This window comes from Thamnophis elegans, chromosome 15 (genome assembly GCF_009769535.1).
Source record: "Thamnophis elegans isolate rThaEle1 chromosome 15, rThaEle1.pri, whole genome shotgun sequence".
NCBI classification, from domain to species: domain Eukaryota; kingdom Metazoa; phylum Chordata; class Lepidosauria; order Squamata; family Colubridae; genus Thamnophis; species Thamnophis elegans.
Window position 1 is genome coordinate 30042698 of NC_045555.1, and position 20256 is coordinate 30062953.

At 43.2% G+C, this 20256-nt stretch overlaps 1 protein-coding gene across 4 annotated transcripts in view; it reads left to right on the plus strand.

Annotated features, from left to right (window-relative positions):
* Window positions 1–20256, plus strand: part of GBF1 (golgi brefeldin A resistant guanine nucleotide exchange factor 1) — a 173611-nt gene that overhangs the window by 9839 nt on the left and 143516 nt on the right. For all 4 annotated transcript variants that reach the window (XM_032231642.1, XM_032231643.1, XM_032231645.1 and 1 more), the window contains exon 3: window positions 5475–5541. In XM_032231642.1, coding sequence (XP_032087533.1) covers window positions 5475–5541 — 67 coding nt within the window. The remainder of the gene's footprint in view (window positions 1–5474; window positions 5542–20256) is intronic.

Below are 20256 nucleotides of genomic sequence, written 5' to 3' on the forward strand. Positions count from 1 at the left end.
ATTTTACAATTTGCTTAAAGGTTACAAAGGAATCAGATGTATATAATTAGGTATTATCTATATCAGGAGTCCCTAACCCCCGGGCCACAGCTCTTTACTGGGCCTGGCTTATTTGTAACTGGGCTGCATGAGTGGCTGGCTGGCGCACATGTGCATGCGCAGCTCAACTCGCATAAGTGGTAGGCTGGAGCATGCACATGCAGTTCAGTTTGCAAAAGTGGTGGGCTTGCGCACACACACAAGTTGAGCTGTGTGCGCACTAGCTGGCCACTCATGCAAGTCGAGCTGTGTATATGCATGCACCAGCCTGCCGCTTGTATGGCCCAGTTCTCTCTCCTACCCGCCTGTACTTCCAAGCCGCAAAGGTTGGGGACTGCTGATCTATATGTTTAACAGTATTGTTTATAACTGACAGATGTTGGACTGGATTTTTGAAATAGTGTTTTAGATGTTACTTCAGCTGGTAGGCTAGTAAGTTTCCAGCTTTATCACTAGATTCTCTGTATTTTTTCTTGGTTCATTTCAAGAACTATTCCATTTGTGTACTTACCCTAGTTTATTCTTATTTTTATTTCTTTCTTATTTATGTACTAAACCTATGTGCCACTCATCTCACCCAAAGGGACTCTAGGTGGCTTACAATTGTAAAAACCCAAAAAATTGAGTTAAGATTGACAAGATGGGAAGAAGGGAGCAAGAGACACACTGGAAGAGGTCCATTAACCACTTCCAGAATATTATTGTAGTACAGGGGTGTCAAACTCAAGGCCCGCGATGAGGTCAAATCTGGTCCACGCAGCCATCCTGGAAACTGTAAAGTGCTGGCTCACATCACTTTGGCCTGGCCCACGCCAGGTCATCAACATCCTGACAACTGGCTCATCTGCTTCCGCAGCCCCATCCAGGGCCCCATATGTGGTTGTTCAGTCTCTTGCTCCATTGCGGCAGTGAGCAAGAAGAAGCAGGCTGGCAGCCATGCAGTGTCCTGGACAGGGCTTCTGGAGTTGGTGGCCTGGCTGCAAGGCCCTCAGATAAGCCAGTGGGTGGGGCAGCTCTGCACCCTCTGCCTTGCTTCATCTTCCATCCCCCCCCCCCACCTTGCTTTGTGGCTGCTGTACTTTCATCGTCCTGCTCTGTTACGGCTGCAAGCAAGGAGAAGAAGTGGCAAAGAACTAAGGCGAATGAGGTGAGGTGGAGGTAGAGGAAGAAGCAGTGCAGGCCGCCGTGGAGAGTATGGTTGGTGCTGCTGCCATGAGGTAGGTGAGAGAGCGAGAGAACAATCTGTTCCATCCTCTCTGTGTGTCTGTGAGAGAGAGAAAGCTGCTTTCGGCACCACTTGGTTTACTGCCCAACCCCCATTGGGATTGACCATTCCCCAAGCCCCAAGAGCAGCTGAGTGAAAAGTGCTCTGCCAGCCACCCTCTGCGTGCATGCGTGCACACACACGTTGGATCGGATCGCTCTCTTGTGCTCTCTCTTTCTCTGGCGCAGTGGTGGTACTTCAGTGCCTGGCTGGTGGGGTACTTCTCACTCAGCTGTGCTTTTTGTCTGTCCATTGTAGCGCAGTGCCTGGGATTTACTTTGACAGTGGCTTGAGGGATATTCGATCACCATTCATGCAATGTTCCCTCTAATTTTTTTTCAGTGTGAGCGGAAAAGTATAGTGTGTGAGCTGCACAGTTTCATGCCTGAGCACCTAAGAGAGCCACAGTTTGAACTGCTGTCGCGTCTGCTGGACATTTGCATAACCTTCCAACCGTCAAGCGCCGATTGCTAGCAAGGTTTCAGCCTGATGAATGCCAGGCATGAAAATGGGCTTCTCAAACACTATACTTTCCCGCTCACCCTGAAAAAAAAAGGCTCTCTGCTCAGCTTTTAGATTGTTAGACTGGCTAGAGAGAGACATGGCACCAACAGGGTCCTGGGTCCTGGCATTTTGCAGGCAACCTGTCCTCTCACATTCCTTTGGAATGCAACCCATCACATGTGAATTAGATTTTGCCAATTATCCTATTAAAAGTTAACGCTATTATTCTAAAATATGACTAACTCAATATTAAAAACTGTAAATATGTAATGCTGATAAATAATAGCAGTAATTGTTATTTAGTATGATTAAAATCAGTATTGATATATCAATATAATATCTATCGAAATTGACAATATACACTAAAATAACAATACAAATATATAATGTGGAATATAAATGTAATAAATATAATATATAAATGCAACATAAATGTAATAAAATAATTTATCATGAAACTCTCCCCCTTTAAAGTAGTAAAATCAATTAAATAGTCTAGCAAGTTTGGACAATATGCTATATGTTATGTTACTTAAGAATATACATACCTCAGAATCAGATACAACATCCACATCATTTCCAACTGAGTCAATAAAATCATATGCCATGCCAAAACTATTTTAAATAAAGATATGAAATTAATCAAGTATTGCATTTATTTTTCAAAATGAATGTACAATTTTTTTATTATTTAAGTTTTGTACCCTATCTTTTCTAACTAACGTTAACTTTAAAAAGATGTTACATGAGACTACAATGCAAGTAATTAAATGAAGACTAAAATAAGTGTTTTGGCATATTGAGCTTTTTATATTTCTTTCTTATATTTCTTCCTTAGTTGAGAACTTGCTCCTCAGCTTACTTACGCATTAACTGTTTGTTGCTTTTATGGTTTATTCATTCACTGCTCCCTCTTCAGTTTTTTTCACAGGGGGCAGGGCTTCCTTCCTCCCTCCCTTCCTTCCTTCCTTCCCTCCCTCCCTCCACTCCTTTGGCCAACAATTTTGATCCAATTCTCTCTCTCTCTCTCTCTCTCTCTCTCTCTCTCTCTCTCTCTCTCTCTCTCACACACACACACACACACACACACACACACACACACGTTCTTTGGGGGGGGGTTGAATTACTCCGCCTCACTGTGCAAAGTCGGCTCAGCATGTGTTCGGCCCCCACTTACGCCGAATCAAATCCGTGGCCGGCGGGACCAGGGGGTTGCATTTCAAAGCCGCCAGTCCTCTTCTTCTCCTTCACCAGCAAAGCTCCCACTGGCGCCCCTGCCCATGGCAGCGGCGGTGGTGCCTCCCCCTCCGCTCGGAGCACCTCAGCTGGGCTCTGGGTTACCCCTGCCGCCGCCTCCACCTCTGCCGCTTTCCTACTAGCTCCCGCGGCCTCAAAAGCACGGCAGAGGAGGAAGGGGGAGGGATAACGCGGGAGCCAGCTCAGGTGCTCTGCGTGGAGAGAGAGGCACCACTGCCACTGCCATGGGCGGGGAAGCCAGTGGGAGCTTTGCTGGTGAAGGAGAAGAAGCAAGAGGACTGGCGGCTCATCAAAACAAGACTGGGGAGGTCCTTTGCGGGCGGCCAGTTCTAGCCGCCTGCAAAGGACTTTCCCACGTTTGCTTTGGTAGAAATCTCTGCGCGGCAGTTAGAAACTGCTGCGCGGGGATTTCTTTGTATGTGCGTGGCCGCGCAGGCGCGCACCTTAGAGGGAATAGTGCATTCATGGTGCAGCAACAAAGGTGGAAGGCAATCTCTCCCACCAATCCCCACCACCACCAATCCCCCCCCTCCATCCCCCCCACCAGACCACCTGTTAGGGGTGGGATAGGAAACTGAATGGTGCCGAAAGCAGCTGAAGGGACACCAGCTGTAGCTGCCTCATCCCCTGCCTCACCTCATCTCAACCCGCGGGATGAGCCTCCCACTCCCTGACCCACCTACTAGAGACCGTTGGATTTTCTCCCCAATCCCGTCCGGCCCCCACAGGCACCACCCATATGAACACCACCCATGGGAACAATGTCAAGCTGCCCACATCCCTGGGCCACACCCTATCAGTTGCGACTACCCCACCCATGCCCTTGCTTCCCCCTCCCCCTGGCCCTAGGAGGACAACCACAATGCTGATCTAGCCCGCAGTGAAATCGAGTTTGACATCCCTGGACTATGGTAAAAAAATAGTTCAGACCTTCCAACTTCTCATGAAAAGAAAAGGTCTCGTGATGTTGGAAGGTCTGAACTATTTTTTTACCTTAGTTCCACAGACTACTTTTGTTATCCTGCACATGGTGGCGGTGGCGGCGGCAGCAAACAGCCTGTGTGCATGAGTGCCTGCCTCCTATGCATGCATCTGCCCGCTGGAATGGCATGAGTCAGGCTGAAGTGACGCAGGCTGGTCCTTTACAGTTTCCAAGATGGCTGTGCAGGCTGGATCTGACCTCACTGCAGGCGGGAAATGGCCTGCAGACCTTGAGTTTGACAACCCTGCTCTAGAATAATAAGTCTAGATTTCTGAAGCAAAAGTTGTCATGCATCCACAAATGTATGCCTTAAAAGAGTTTCGAACAGGTGATAAACATAGATTTCTTTCATTTAAAAAAAGTGTTTTAATATTACACAAATGAAATTTAATTTATTAATTCAAATGTTAGAGTTAATTGAGTTTTCAGATTTCAATTTAGCAGTCACTAGAGCATGATCTGATATTCCTTTGGACTAGTAGAAAACACTATCACTTGATCATCAGATTTTATTGGACCTTAGATTCTTGACCAAATTAAGTGCTCAGCAGATATCAGGATAATTGAAATCTCTCATTATCCCAGTTATATGCCTCCGAAGGACTAATGGGATGCAGGAAGACTTCATTTATATTTTTGCTTGCTCATATAGTCTGTGAAAAAGAAACCCTCACCTCAGGGGTGAAATTCAGCAGGTTCTGACAGGTTCTGGAGAACTGGTAGTGGAAATTTTGAGTAGTTCAGAGAACTGGCAAATACCACCTATGGCTGGCCCCAGAGTTGGGTGGGAACGGAGATTTTGCAATATCCTTCCCCCAGGAGTGGCGGGTGTGTGTGTGAAATGGAGATTTTGCAGTATCCTCCCCCTGCCATGCCCACCAAGCCACGCCTACAGAACCGTTAGGGAAAAAAATTGAATTTCACCACTGCCTCACCTGAATGTATTAGTTTTGTTTCTCTTTTTATTCTTAGCTAAACACTTTTGACAAGATTTTCATGGTCCAATTGTTAAATTTCTGTGCACATGCGTGTTTTCTTTAGGAATGTAATATCCTTTCTTTTGGATATGTTTGTTTTGAATACATTGTTGTCATCCATGTTTTCATCCCAACAAGTCTAGCGATGGCTAATGCATCACTTTGTTTCCCTGGATTAGGATCTCTAGTTGACCCTGTCTGTTTCCCATGCTCTATTCAAGTGTATTGTTCTGTAGTGTAGAAACATCTGAAGTTTAAAGTTGTATCATATATTGTCCTCTCCTACAAAAAACATTTTCTTCAAAAATAAGAACAGCAAATTGCTAATATTCAGAAAAAAATGGTTTTATAGTCATACCTTTGTATAATGTGCCATTGAAGAGATTAAAATCTTCATTTTCTCTTTTGAGGATTTAGCTTTAAATATATAACAATATATTCATATGTTTAGGATGAAGAACGTGATCCCCTATTGCACAGCTTCAGTGTTTTGAAAGAAGTTTTGAACAATGTAACTGGTAAGTCCTAAAATTAAAAATAATACTGTGAAGTAGGATGTATGTGCAGTGCAGATACTCAGGGAAAATAATCCTAATATTTCCTCTCATCTTGTGAAAAAGCAGATTTTGAGAGAAAAAAGATTATTCACAATTGTTTTATTGGATTTTGATAAGTTTTATGTAAGATGGTTATCTTTCATTTACAATGGTGTTTTGCTTTGTGGCAAGTCAGCTTCCCATTAAAAAAAAGTTTAAACATATTTTGAAGAATATATAAATATTGATGGAGTAGATAAATTGCCAAGCAACTAGCGAGGTATATACAAGCATACATTGACCCTCTGGGTGGTACAAATGAGGACTCCAGGCCTCAGATAATTGGTAGAGCATATAGATCAGTCATTAAATCACCATTCTGTCTTCTTTTTTAATATTGCAAATCCACTCTTCTCAGAGAACCCTTTCTGCAAATTCATTGAGCTTATCAAAATAGTCAACATGAACAGTTTGTAGGAAAAGTTATCACACAAGCTTATTTATATAATTGGAAAATACAGTACAAAGTAACTGTGTGGAAACAGAGTGCAATATTTTTATTTTCATAAAGCTTTGTCACCAAAAATAGTTGTTTTCTATTCTAAGGTACTTCTAACGTACTGCCATTAAATACCGTTTGCTCTCAGTCACCACAAGCAAATACTTAATTCCAACACTTAAAATCTATAGGGTCACTAGGAGTTGACATATAATCCATTCCAACATCACAAATGTGCAGGGCTTTCTCCTCAAGAGTCCCTCATATTATTTTCCAATCTATTAAAAAAAAAATGTTCCCCTGCAGCAGATAAAAGGCAGACAGCAGTGTCAACTCAGACACCCGTTCTCCAAGGCTGTGGCAGAAGCAAAACCCCCAAAACAGCATGATGGAGACCTCAGTGCCTCTGAGCATATCTAAATTGTCATGTACTGTGGTGCTTTTCTCCCACCCTGATTGAAGGAAGCGAGGCTCAGTTACAAGGGAAAAAACACAATCTGTTTTGAGATGAGTTGAATTTTTTTTTTAATGAATGCTTCCTCCTATTGGAGGAGTCTGCCACGGAACCCTCCCTTCCCTGGCACCTCAAAGCAATGATACCCCGCTTCCTTGGAGAAGCTTCACTTCCCGATTCAGCCAATCGCACAGAATGCCAGTCATGGCTGCAAGTGCCCTCAGTTCCGCGTCCTTTTCCCCATCCCGTCACCATGGCAACCAGCCCTTTTGCACCAGCATAGCTAAAATGATACGGTGGAGCGTGGCCTGCCAATGCGGTTTGTGGGTGTGAGCACGCGCACTTTAGAAACTTCAATGTAGCACCCCATCCCACCCTCGGGATTGTTTCAAATCACTTTAGGAAAGTTGGTGGCGATTTTTATCACGAGATTCCTTTTAACTTACGTTTAATCCTGCAGTTCCCTCCCTTGCCTCCTTTGCTTTGAAAAGTTGCTTTCCATCTCCTTGGCTTTTGAAATCCAGCATCCATCAGCTGCTCGGGCTAGGCAGCCGGAGAAGCGGTGCTGAATTTCAAAAGCCAAGGAGGTCAGTGCTACAAGGAGAAGCAGTGCCTGGAAGCCATCAGCAAGAGGCCTGGGAGGAGATTGGGTGAGGCATATTCAGCCAGCATTCAGAGGCAAGCAGGAAATGGCAGGAAATAGCAGGAAACAGCACGAGCGAAGGAAAGCCACGCAAGACTGGGTGCGCTTGGCAGGAGGAGGTGCAGCTTGATGGCTGTTTTGTTCGCCACTGACAGAGCGACCCGATTGAAGCTGCTACTGAGCCCAATGTAGGGGAGACAGCGGGGTTAGTTTGGCCAGGCAAATTATCTTCCCCCCCCATCAAAGTGGATCTTGGGTACTGCACTGCAATGTAGAAATGGGAAATGGAGCAGCTAGCACGAGGGAAGGTGGGGAAGCAGGGAGAAGAGAAGGAAAGCCATCTCCTTACTTTGTACCGGTCAATCCATTGGCTGAATGCTGCGCCACGCCACGAAGCTTTCCCCATCCACCACCGCCCAGATGCCCTCGCTTTCTGCAAATTCCCCAAGCGTTTCTTTTCCTACCTGATTTCCAGCTCCATTGCGTTTCTTGCCATCGTGTGCAGGGAAAGAAAAGTTTGTGTGGTGCTAAAAAAAATTTCACACAATCCCAACTTTGTGCAATCCTTTTCTTATGCGAGAAGTTGGAATTGATTGAACATTTTTTTAGTCCCACATAAACTTTCGTTTCCCTGCACACGGTAGTGAGAAACACAATGGAGTTGGAAATCAGGTAAGCAAAGAAATTCTGGAGCTCAAGCGGCAGCGGCAGCCCCCCCCCCCCCCCGTGGGGGGATAATCCCCCAGAGGCACCGAATTCCAAAGATTCCTCCACTAGGGGTAAAATACGGAAGGGATCCCAACGCTCCGAATTCTTCTTAGCCCAACTCTGGAATTACATGCAGGAGTATGGGGAGGACTTTGCTTCAGAAGCAGCAAAAGTTAGATGCGTCACCATGGCCCTGGAAGGGACCGCAGCTGAATGGATGGTGGCCCTTCATAATGAGGATTCCCCACAGCTAAGGGATTACGATGTGTTTATGATGGCCCTCCGGGCACGTTTCAAAGACCCCCTAGCTAAGTGTATGGCTAGGACCAGGATGAAATCCCTAACCCAGGAGTTTTGCGAGTTGGCTTGCCACATGCGGGCGTGGGCCTTAATGTGGATGTCTACCAACACTGTTTCTCGAGACCTTCAGCACTGGTATGTGTTGGCAGTGGATGTGGAAATTGATCTGGCCAGAAACCGGCACCAGGAGGGCGGCAGCTGGAGCAAGCCTTCCTCCTCTGCCTCAAAAGAGGCCCCTAGAGCTGCCAAAGCCAAGACTGGGTCAACAGCATGCGTCAGATGCAGAAAGGAGGGCACCGAGCTATTGATTGCTTCACCAAGTTTGGCTCTAAACCAACCTCGGCTGGAGGAAAGAGAACAGAGAAGCCCGTAGAAAAAAAAATGTGAAACAGCTCTGAAAAGTGTGGAAGTCATTGAGTTTACTCTTCCAGTGGACAGTGAAACCAACACTGATGATGGCCCCTTTTTAAGTCATTGGGACCTATGACCATTCCAGTGGAGTTAAAGGTGCCTTCAAATGGTACTCAAGGGAAATTGTAGCCCTTTTGGACTAGCATGATTAGTGTGATTAGCTCAGAGGTAGTGGAAAAAATGGGACTGAGACTGAGGGCAATGAAAGTGCCCATAGCGTTTTACCAGCTGGGTGGGTCAGTAACTATGGGGGGGAGCCTACTTTGTGATAGAACCTGTTGAAATGTGGATGGGGGATCACCGAGAGACTTTGAGTTTTATTGTAGCCCCCGGGATGGAGTGGCCCCTCATACTTGGATTACCCTGGCTACAAAAATGGAACCCTCATGTGAATTGATGGAAGGGGTTGCTGTGCATCTGCCTGCATAAATAAACCCCCTGCATAGATAAAGCCATGAAGGAATTGGCAGCTTCAGTGAGTGAAAGCATTGCTGGGGAGGAGAAAATCCCTAAGGAATATTGGGACCTCTGGGAGGTGTTCAGTGAAAAGGCTTCCGATGTGCTCCCACCCCATCATCCCACGGACTACAGTATAGAAATCCTTCCAGGGGTGAGTCTCTTAAGCCAAAGATTTACTCGATAACCTCATGTGAGCATTTTAGAATTCGCTGGAACTATACCAACGATCGTGATTGGAGTATACGCCCCTACGGAAACAAGCGACGATGCTGACAAGGATTTATTTTATGAAAATTTACAGCAAACGATGGACTCATACCAAGGTGGCAACCATTTAGTTATTCTCTGTGGGGATCTGAATGCACAAACCGGCTCAAATCGTCCTGGCTGGGAGAAAACTCTTGGTCCTTTCGGATGTGGCAGCCTTAACGACAACGGTCTACGCCTACTATCATTTGCAAGCTTCAATAAAATGGTAGTTTGCAACACGTGGTTTCAGCACCTGATCCATCACAGGCACACTTGGTTTTCAAATAATGGCAGAGACAAAAGTATGCTGGACTATTTCCTAGTGCATAAACGATTCCAGAGCGCTACTCATGATGTTCGAGCAATGCGTGGAGCCTCTATCGGATCGGATCACCATCTGGTCAGGGCAAAATTCCGACTGCACCTAAAGGCACCCAATACTACTCAGCCCACAGCTACCCTCGACTACGCAAATTTATCCAACCCCAACAGCCAAGCCAAATTTCAACTTTTGCTACAGAACAGATTTTCTCCTCTGTTAGCGGACAACATTGACGAAAACTGGAACTCAACAAAAAACTCCATCATTGATTCACTTAATGAAATCTGCCCCAAAAAACGACGGAAAATAAAACCTTGGATTTCGACTAATACACTAAATCTTGTCGAACAACGCGCAAAAATAAAGAACATTAACCACAAACTATACCTTTACCTTAACAGGCAAATTAAAAGGCAGCTTAAGGCGGATAAGGAGGCCTGGTGGAACGCAAAAGCCCAAGAAATGGAACTGGCCAGCAAAAACCACGACTCACGCTTACTCTACAGCATCCTGCGAAGCTGCAATGGAAAATTTAAAGCAACGAGCTCAAACCTCAAAGATCATCTTGGAAACCCCATAAAATCACTAATGGGTAAACTGGATAGGTGGAAAGAACACTTTAGCCAATTACTGAATCGCCCCCACCCCACCAGCCTAGACCAACGTCTGATGGAGAATGCGGACTTACAATTACCAAGCGCAATTAACGACCACCCTCCGACAGAGGAGGAAATCCGTGCTGCAATTAAAAGACTTAAGAACCGGAAGGCACCTGGGGTAGACAATATCCCTGCTGAAGCTTTGAAAGCGGGAGGAGAACCGATAGTAAAACAATTGAAATGTATATACTCTGCCATCTGGGACCAAAGAGTCGTGCCTCAAGACTTCAAAGACTCGATTATTGTACCAATCCACAAAAAGGGAGACCCAGCCAATTGCAAAAACTGTAGAGGAATAAGTTTGCTATCAACATCCGGCAAGCTCTTAACCTCTATAATCCGATCCAGACTACTGAAAGTCAGAGAAACTAATTGCAGGGAAGAGCAAGCCGGTTTCAGACCAGGAAGAGGTTGCACAGACCAAATATTTACCCTGAGACAACTAGCCGAATCACGCCTGCGTTACAAAAAGGACACTTTTTTAGTATTTGTGGATTTTTCATGCGCCTTCAATAGCATAGATCATTCATCGTTGTGGTGCGCCCTTAAAGCTGAATCAATCCCCTATGCTACACTCAACGTGCTTAAAGCTTTTTACGAAGGTGGAATGAGCCGGACGAAATACCTGGGAAATGTGTCCCCACCATTCTCAATAACTACCGGCGTCAAACAAGGCTGTATTATTTCACCAATGCTCTTCAATATAACCATGGATTGGATCCTCAGACAAACTTTTAAAGACACACCAGGCGTTCAAATCGGGGCTCAGTTGTCTCTCACGGACTTGGTGTATGCTGATGACATCGTGTTCTTTGCTGAAACAGCCCAAACCGCCCAAAATACCCTGGATGCATTACAAGCAAATGCTAACAAGCTCGGCCTGGTGATAAATGGTGCAAAAACCAAATTCATTTTCACGGGCACTCAACCAGCTCAACTGCACCTCGAAGGCAACCCTATCGAAAGAGTAGACACGTTTAAATATTTGGGGTCGATCATCGACAGCCAACGTGTAGTGGCTACAAATGACATCAAAAGCCGCATTGGCAATGCTACAGCCGCATTCGCCTCTTTAAGGAAGTGCCTGTGGAGCCAAAATGACGTGACGATTGCGACCAAGATGAGGATATTTAATGCTTCCATCCGCACAATCTTACTGTACGGCTCGGAATCGTGGACTTTACTTAAAAGCGACCTGAACCTATTAGAACGATTCCAGCTAAGATGCCTGCGTAACATTCTGCACATAACTCTACGGGACCGATGGAAAAACGAAACGGTATTGCAGCTGTGTAAAAACCAAACTACAATCGAACTTTACCTAAGAAGACAACGACTTAGATGGTTTGGACACGTTTGCCGTATGGACAATAGCCGATTACCTTACCGATCGATTAACTCGCTGCGACCGGATGGGTGGAAAATCGCACGAAATGCCCCAAAGAAAACGTGGATATCCCAAGTGGCTCACGATCTTCAACCACTCCATTTCTCGATAACCGATGCCCAACAAGCCGCCCTAAATCGGAATCAATGGCGTGCTGTAATCCGTGACGTCCTGCCCCTGGCCTTCACAATGCAACGGTCACTGCCTTATGGACGTTGACATTTACGAAGATTAAGTCCAAGTAAGTCCATGTGAGCTGGAGGAATTGCAAAAGTTTATTGATAAAAACTTAAAACGGGTTCATCAACCAGCTAGGCCATGGGTAGCTGTTTGTTGGTGGTGGTGTTTCAAGAAAAAAAAAGATGGCTCTCTTCGTTTGTCTGTTGACTACAAAAATCTCAATGCCATTTGCATAGAAAATGTTTACCCATTACCCCTCATGAAGGACATGCTAGCTCATCTGGCCAAAGGGAAAATCTTCACTAAGCTAGACTTGAGAGAAGCTTACTACAGAGTTTGAATTAACGAAGGGGACGAGTGGAAAACTGCCTTCAATTCCCCTTTGGGCTGTTTCTAGTTTGGGCTGCTCCCATTCAGGCTGCGGGGGGCACCAGTTGTATTAATGAAGTTGATAAATGAGGTGCTGCATGAGCATGTTTACAAGGTGGTTTTAGTTTCCTGGATGACATTCTTATTTACTCTGAAATCCTGGATGAACATGTGAAAATCATGCGTTCAGTTATGAAAAAACTCAGAGCAGAAACAAATTTTGGCTAATTGGGCCTTTTTTCACCCTCCCCAGGCTTCAGAGACTTTCCTGAAGCCTGGGAGGGCAAAAATGACCTCCCCTGGTCCTCCAGAAGGGCGAAAATCAGGTGGCCGGTGTGCATATGTGTGCCAGAGCTGACGGCTTGTGTGCCAGCAAATATGGCTCCACGTGCCACTTGTGGCACACGTGCCATAGATTCGCCATCACGGACCTATACCATTTTAGATAAGTGACTGTCTAGACTCTTCTTAAAAGCATCCAGTGATGGAGTGCCTACGATTTCTGGAGGCAAGCTTGTTCCACTAGTTAATTGTCCTCACTATTAGGAAGTTTTTTCTTTATCCCAGGTTGCTTCTCTCTTTGATTAGTTTCCAACTATTGTTTCTTGTCCTGCCTTCTGGTGCTTTGGAGAATAATTTGACCTCTTCTTTGTGGCAGCGCCATAAATACTGGAATACTACTCACATGCCACCCCTAATTCTTCTTTTCTTTAGAATAGCCAAACCCAAATCTTGTAGCGTTCTTGATATGTTTTAGTCTCCAGGCCTTTGATCATCTTAGTTGCTCTTCTCTGAATTTTTTCCAAGGTCTCAACAGCTTTTTTGTAGTATGGTGACCACATTTTGACTCCTCCCCCCTTTCCCTGTTGTTTCCTCTGCGCCATTGCAGCCTGACAGGCCTCTGCATGGCTCTCAGCTCATCTCTGCCAGCACACGTCCCCCTTTTACATCCATTCATGCTAGTCTGAGTTTGGTCCCCCTTCCTGATCCTGCCTTCCTGACATAAAATAGATTGTGGTCTACTTTGTCAAATGCCTTACTGAAATCTAAGTATAATATGTCCACAGCATTTAACTGGTCTACTAATCTAGTGACTTTATCAAAGAATGAAATAAGATTGGTTTGGCATGATCTGTTTTTAACAAACCCATGCTGGCTGCTAGTTACAACTTTATATGCTTCTAGTTGTTTGCAGATCTTTTTTTTTTTTGATAATCTTTTCCAGAATCTTCCCAGGTATTGATGTTAGATTGATTGGTCTGTAGTTTCCTAGGTCTGTTTTTTCCCTTTCTTGAAGATGGGAACCATATCAGCCCTTTTCCAATCCTTAGGTATTTCCCCTGTGCTGCAGGATTTTTGAAAGATATGATACAATAGTCCTGAGATAACATCTGCCAGCTCCTTCAGAACTCTGGGATGTAATCTGTCCTGGTGATTTATATTCGTCAAGGTCAGATAGGTGTTCTCTTACCATTTTCTTTCTTATTTTAATTTTCATTTCTAGTTTGTCTTTTACAGGTTTTTTTTGTACATTGGGCTATAATTTCATTTTGCATGAAGACTGATGCGAAAAATGAGTTAAGCAGCTCTGCTTTCTACCTACTGCCTGCTACGTCCATCTTCTCTCTTTAGTGGACCTACTGTTTCCTTGATTTTTTCTTGTTATTAATATGTTGAAAGAAACTTAAAAAAAATATCTTTGACTTTTATTGCAAGTTTTTGTTAATTCTGAACCTTTGCTTTCCTGACTTCATCTTTGCATGTTCTTGCTATGTGCTGATAGCTTTAGTTAAGTGTTCCTCTTTCCATTTTTTGTACTTGTCCTTTTTGTCTTTCAGTTTGTTGGAGAGATCTTTGTGCACCCATGCTGTTTTTTTCTTGAATTTCTTGTTGTTTTTCAGTGGTATTACGCTGGACTGGATTTTTATAATCATATTTTTCAGAGTTTCCCAAGCTTCTTGAGTGGTTTTCCTTATGCCAGTCTGATTTCAATCCCCCTTCTTGATCCTGCCTTCCTGACACAAAGTAGGTTATGGTCTACTTTGTCAAATGCCTTACAGCATTTCACTAGTCTACTAATTTAGTGACTTTATCAAAGAATGTACTTGTCCTTTTTATCTTTCAGTTTGTTGGAGAGATCTTTGGGCAGCCATGCTGGTTTCTTCTTGAGTTTCTTGTTTTCCTTTTTCAGTAGTACACCGTGTGCACAATTGTTAGACAACTGAGTATTTTGACCATATCATCCTTTGTATGCATATTTTACACCTCCAATCTGTATAAACCTAAATGCTTAATGGATATTAGCAGATCAGGTGACATGTATTCATGTAATGAGGGAGGGTGTGGCCTAAGGAGATCAATACCCTATATTAAGGTGTGCATAATTATTAGGCAGCTTATTTTCCTCAGGCAAAATGGGCTAAAAAATATTTAACTGATTCTGAAAAGTCAAAAATTGTAAAAACTTTGAAAGGGATGCAGCACTCTTGAAATTGGTAAGATATTTGGACATGATCACAGAATCATCAAACATTTTGTTGCAAATAGTCAACAGAGTTGCAAGAAACATGTTGAGAAAAAAAGATGCACATTAACTGCCTTGAGAGGAATCAAACATGCTACCAGGAACTCATACTAATTGGCCAAGTGTTCCATCTCTCAGGCTGGGGGGTCAAACAGTACGCCCCTCAGACAGGGTTCGCAATTTGGGAGTCCTCCTGGACCCACAGCTGACTTTTGAACACCACTTGTCGGCTGTGACCAGGGGGGCATTTGCACAGGTTTGCCTGGTGCACCAGTTGCGTCCCTACCTGAACCGGGAGGCTCTCACAACAGTCACTCATGCCCTTGTGACCTCTAGACTGGACTACTGCAACGTGCTCTACATGGGGCAGCCCTTGAAGAGCATTCGGCGACTTCAGCTTGTCTAGAATGCAGCCGCGCGAGCGATCGTGGGTGCACCTCAGTTCACCCACGTAACACCTATCCTCCGCGAGCTGCACTGGCTGCCTATTGGTCTCCGGATACGCTTCAAGGCGCTAGTCGTCACTTATAAAGCCCTTCATGGAATTGGACCTGGGTACTTGAGAGACCGCCTGCTGCCAATTACCTCCACTAGACCGATTAGATCCCACAGATTAGGCCTCCTCCGAATTCCATCCGCCGGCCAGTGTCAACTGGCGACTACTCGGAGGAGAGCCTTCTCTGTGGCTGCTCCGACCCTCTGGAACGAGATTCGAACCCTCACCACCCTCCAGGCCTTCCGCAAAGCCCTTAAAACCTGGCTGTTCCGACAGGCCTGGGGCTAAAGAACTGTTGCCCCCGTCTCGAATTGGTATGACTGTTGTGTTTTAATCATGCATCGTTTTTTTATGTTGTTTTAAATTTTTGTTTGTATTCCCCTTCCCTGGTTGAGTTGTGAGCCGCCCTGAGTCCCCTTCGGGGGAAAAGGGCAGCATATAAATAAAATCAACATTCAACATTCAATATCGTCCAGTGCTGTTATAGTCCAAAACTGCAACCTACCTGGAGTGCTTTGAAGAACAAGGTGTTCAGTGCTCAGAGACCTAGCCAAAGTAAGGAAAGCTGAAACCTGACCATCACTGAACAGGACACATAAATTAGACACATGAAACGGAAAGACTGGGTAAAGAAATATCTGAAGACAGATTTATCAAAGGTTTTATGGACTGGTGAGATGAGAGTGACTCTTGACGGAACAGATTGATAGGCCTGTGGCTGGATCACTAATGGGCACAGAGCTCCACTTTGACTCAGACACCAGCAAGGTGGAGGAGGGGTTGGTATTATGAAAGATGAGCTAATCGGACCTTTTGGGGGGTTGAAAATCAACTCCCAAACCTATTGCCAGTTTTTAGAAGACACTTTCTTCAAGCAGTGGTACAGGAAAAAGTCTGCATCTTTCAAGAAGACTTTGATTTTTATGCAGGACAATGCTCTATCACATGCATCGAAGTACTCTACTGTGTGGCTAGCCAGTAAAGACCTTAAAGATGAAAGAATAATGATATGTCCCCCTTCTTCACCTGACCTACACCCTATTGAGAACTTGTGGGCCCTTCTTAAACGGGAGATTTACGATGAAGGAAAACAGTACACCTCTCTAAACAGTGTCTGGAGGCTGTGGTTGCTACACAAAAAGTCGGTCATCAACAGATCAAGAAACTGATAGACTCAGGGAAGGCAGAGCTGACATCATGGCGAAATGATGATACTTCCAAAGGCTCTATTGCTAATTTCCCCGTGGCAGTGGGTCCCAACAGACCTAAGTTGCCTTGAAGGGGTGGTGAAGAAGAGAGAAGACTCTTGCAGATAACAAGGAGACAGCTAATTCCTTGTTTTCACCCAGGAAAGCTCTCAATCTGGCAAGAAGGAAAAGATGACCATTGTGTAACAGTCCAATCGGGAAAGAATGAAGAGAGATTGAAAGAACAGTGCGGTGACTGGGTGAGAATTTCCTAACTTCTGCCAAAATTGCCCTATTTAAAATTGACTGAGTGATAATGGGACTGAAAAATGGGGGGGGGGATTTGTTGATCTTCTACCCCCTGAAATAGAGACGAAGAAGCACAAAGCTGAAATAGGAATTTGATTGGAATAAGAATTTTAAACTATTTGGATAACCTGAGGATAAATTACTAAAAGAGGAAAATTGGATTGGCCAACAAGGTGTATATTAATTGGACATCATTGAACTCAAACTCTATTTGGGATTATTAAAACTTGGACTCTGGCTTTTATTTTTAAAAAAAGGGGGGAAATGGCCCTTGCCAAAGAAGTTTAAGGAGAGTAGAAGAGAAATAGAGCAACAGTGACATCTACTGGCCAGGGAAAAGCCATAGGGAAAGTGAAGAAAGTGAAACAAGAAAGTGAGAAATACCTGATCTTGAACATTGTTTCAAGATTGCTGCAAGACTTAGATAAGCTGCCTATACCTGGGAATTGTTTATAGAAAAGAAATACAAAGAAAAAGAGTGGCAATAGTGTAAACTATAAACACTGCAAACACTGCAGCTCTTGGACTGGATACAGATTTCTGCAACTGAATAATTGAGCAACTGGAATTGGTAGGAATAGAGGTTGCTTATAAGACAATGAAGATTTCCATCCTTCATCCTTCAACCTGGGACTAATATACCCTTTGACGGGTAACTTAAGGATTGAATAAATAATTTCTGGACTGTTACATGAATCTCCTAAAACAAAATAAGATATTTTATAAGGAGAAATGAGTGGAATTCTGCAGGAGATGAACATACTTTTCAAAATATAAAAGACATCTTGGAGAAAGGATTTAATGAAATTATGGACAAAATGGAAACTACCATATGAATGATGATGTGCAAAGATCAAGTTGTCCAGGAAAGAGAGGAGGCAACAGAAGAAATGAAGGAAGAAGAAGACAAAGGGGAGACAACAATGGAAATAATAGTGACTAATGAATTAAGCCAGGGGGGGAAATGTATAAAGTGAAGTGGAAGACATATTTGAAAAGGGTCTGGGTAAAAAGCCTAGGACCTGGGCAGTGGAATAGGGTAGAGGTGGGAGAAATGTTTAAATTGAACAGTCAAGCAGATAAAGTTGGAGACAAATATTTAGGAGAGGAATTGGGGAGGCAGGTCAGTAGAAAAAGCATAGCAATTAAAGTATTAAAACAGACAAGGGATGATGGATAGATGATTTTTCTTTTTTTAAAAATTGTGCTCATTTGCTTTTCTGTCTTTTTCTCTTTCTTTTAAAGCACAGCAATAAAAATATTGAAGCCGGCTATAGATGATGAATGTACAACCCTTCTATTTGTTATTATTCTGATTTGCTTTTCCTGTTCTCTCGCTCTCTTCCGTTTTTCTGTTCTTTTTAGGCGAGTGACAGGATTAGAAGTTAGGATAGACAGAAATGTTTTTTTTCTACAACATGGAATAATTGAATGGTGATGGACTATAAACTAATATAAATATGTATTATTGTTAGAAATACATGAGTTGATTGAATGTAATAACTTACATTACTTTTACTTTTATTAGTTCTATTTGTATTGGAATGTATGACACTTAGTTGCCACACTGTTCATGCATTGATTGGATATATTTCATAAAAAAAAAGAAAAGAAACTAACAGACTTCATGAATGGAAATCTTATGACTGTTACTGAAAAGAAGGGTGATTACATTGGTCACTAATTATTATTTTTTGAACAGTGAGAAATGTTTATTTGTAAATTTTGAGTTGTTTGTTTATTATTCTCACTTTAACAGATGAAAATAAATGAGTGAATTGGGAAAAAAATCATTTTTTATTTAGTTGCATAATAATTCTGCACTCTAATAGTTGCCCAATAATTGTCCACCCATAGAGATTTTCCTAAGAAAGCCCAAACCTCACTTTTATTTTCTTAAATATTCAAGTTTGAGGCTTATTAACATTTTGGATTGACCGAGATCACTTATTGTTCAATAATAAAATTAGTCCTCCAAAATACAGCTTGCCTAATAATTGTGTACATGGATTATGCTGGACTGGATTTTTATGATCACATTTTTCAGAGTTTCCCATGCTTCTTGAGCTATTTTTTCCCTTTAGGATTTTCATCCATGGAATCTTTTTTAGGTTCTCTCTGAGTTTGTTAAAATCAGTTATTTTAAAGTGTGCTATGCAAAGCTGCAAAGGCATTGATCTCCACACCTCTGCGAAATCTCCTCTCCAAAGTAAGAGGAGCTGTACGGTGGCATGCTAAGCTCTCCAGCTCCATGGCAGTAGAGAAATGTGATAGAGCTAGAAAGCAGGTTTGTTTAGGAGTCCCTCTTGCAATTTGGAAAGGGGGTGCTTTGGGCAAGTGAGGGGAGCAGGGTGGTGGTGTGCCAAGCTCTCCAGCTCCAGACAGGTTCGGAACTCCAGTAAGTGGCAGTCTGGGGCCGTGCCTGCTTGTGAGGGAGGCTGGGTCTTGTCGGGGAAATGGTGAGGCAAGCCTGGTGCTTTTCCAACTGACTGGACAAGGGCTCCGGCACCCAATGCTGGGCAGGAGGCGAGCATGGGCAGTTCAGGACTCTTAGGCATGGCAACAAAGTAGCATGATTCAGTGTTTCTGTAGTCATTGTAGTGCGAATGACTGCTGTGATGCTGCAACATACATAAATTTGGGACCTGGTCATAAGTACTTTTTGCAGGGATGTCCTAACTTTGAACATTCGCTAAGTGAATGTTCGTAACTCGAGGACTACCTGTTATAATTTCATCCAACACTGGAGGCTTTTAAGAAGAGATTGGACAACGATTTGTCTGGAATGGTATAGGGGTTGGATTGGAAGATTTCCAAGGTCTCTTCTAATGCTGATATTCTATATTCTGATACCAAAAGAAAAAAATAATTTCAAGATTTTCTAGGCTAAAGTTGGCTTGATGCTCTTTTAAACACCTAAACCATCATTTAAATTATCCTTCAAAATATTTTAGATGTAAGCATAGATTAAATAACAAAGTAAAAAGAGTGAAGGGTTCTGATTTTGTGTGTACATAAACTACCTAATGACTGAAAGATGAAAAAACTGTAACATCTGTCATATGTTTAAATAACATTTTGCTTTATGCAAAGATTACACAGAAAATCTTCATGTTTTATGTACAGAACAGTATAATAGTTACTTGAACATTTCACTGGGCTAATAGGAGACGTGTGTAACATCAGCATACTTAAAGGAACAGATTCCAAATTCCTGTTTAACTGTGGAATCAATAATTACATTTTTTGTACCTCATTGTTGATCAGTCTCACTGATTCTTCTGTGATGTTTAATTGTAACTGAACGTCCCTTTAAGATTACCCTGAAGACATTGTACAACAGTGGTGTATAGATGAGTTTCACTAGTATTCTTGAACACCTCTACTTTTATCTTTTAGGGCATTTTTCAGCTCTTGCCTAGATTCTTCTTGAACATTCCTTCATTAAGTTATGGAACCAATGACTTTCATATTCAGATTTATTCAAGCAGTAATCTTGACATTTGAGTCAGCTTTTGCATTTATAGTAATATATATTCTG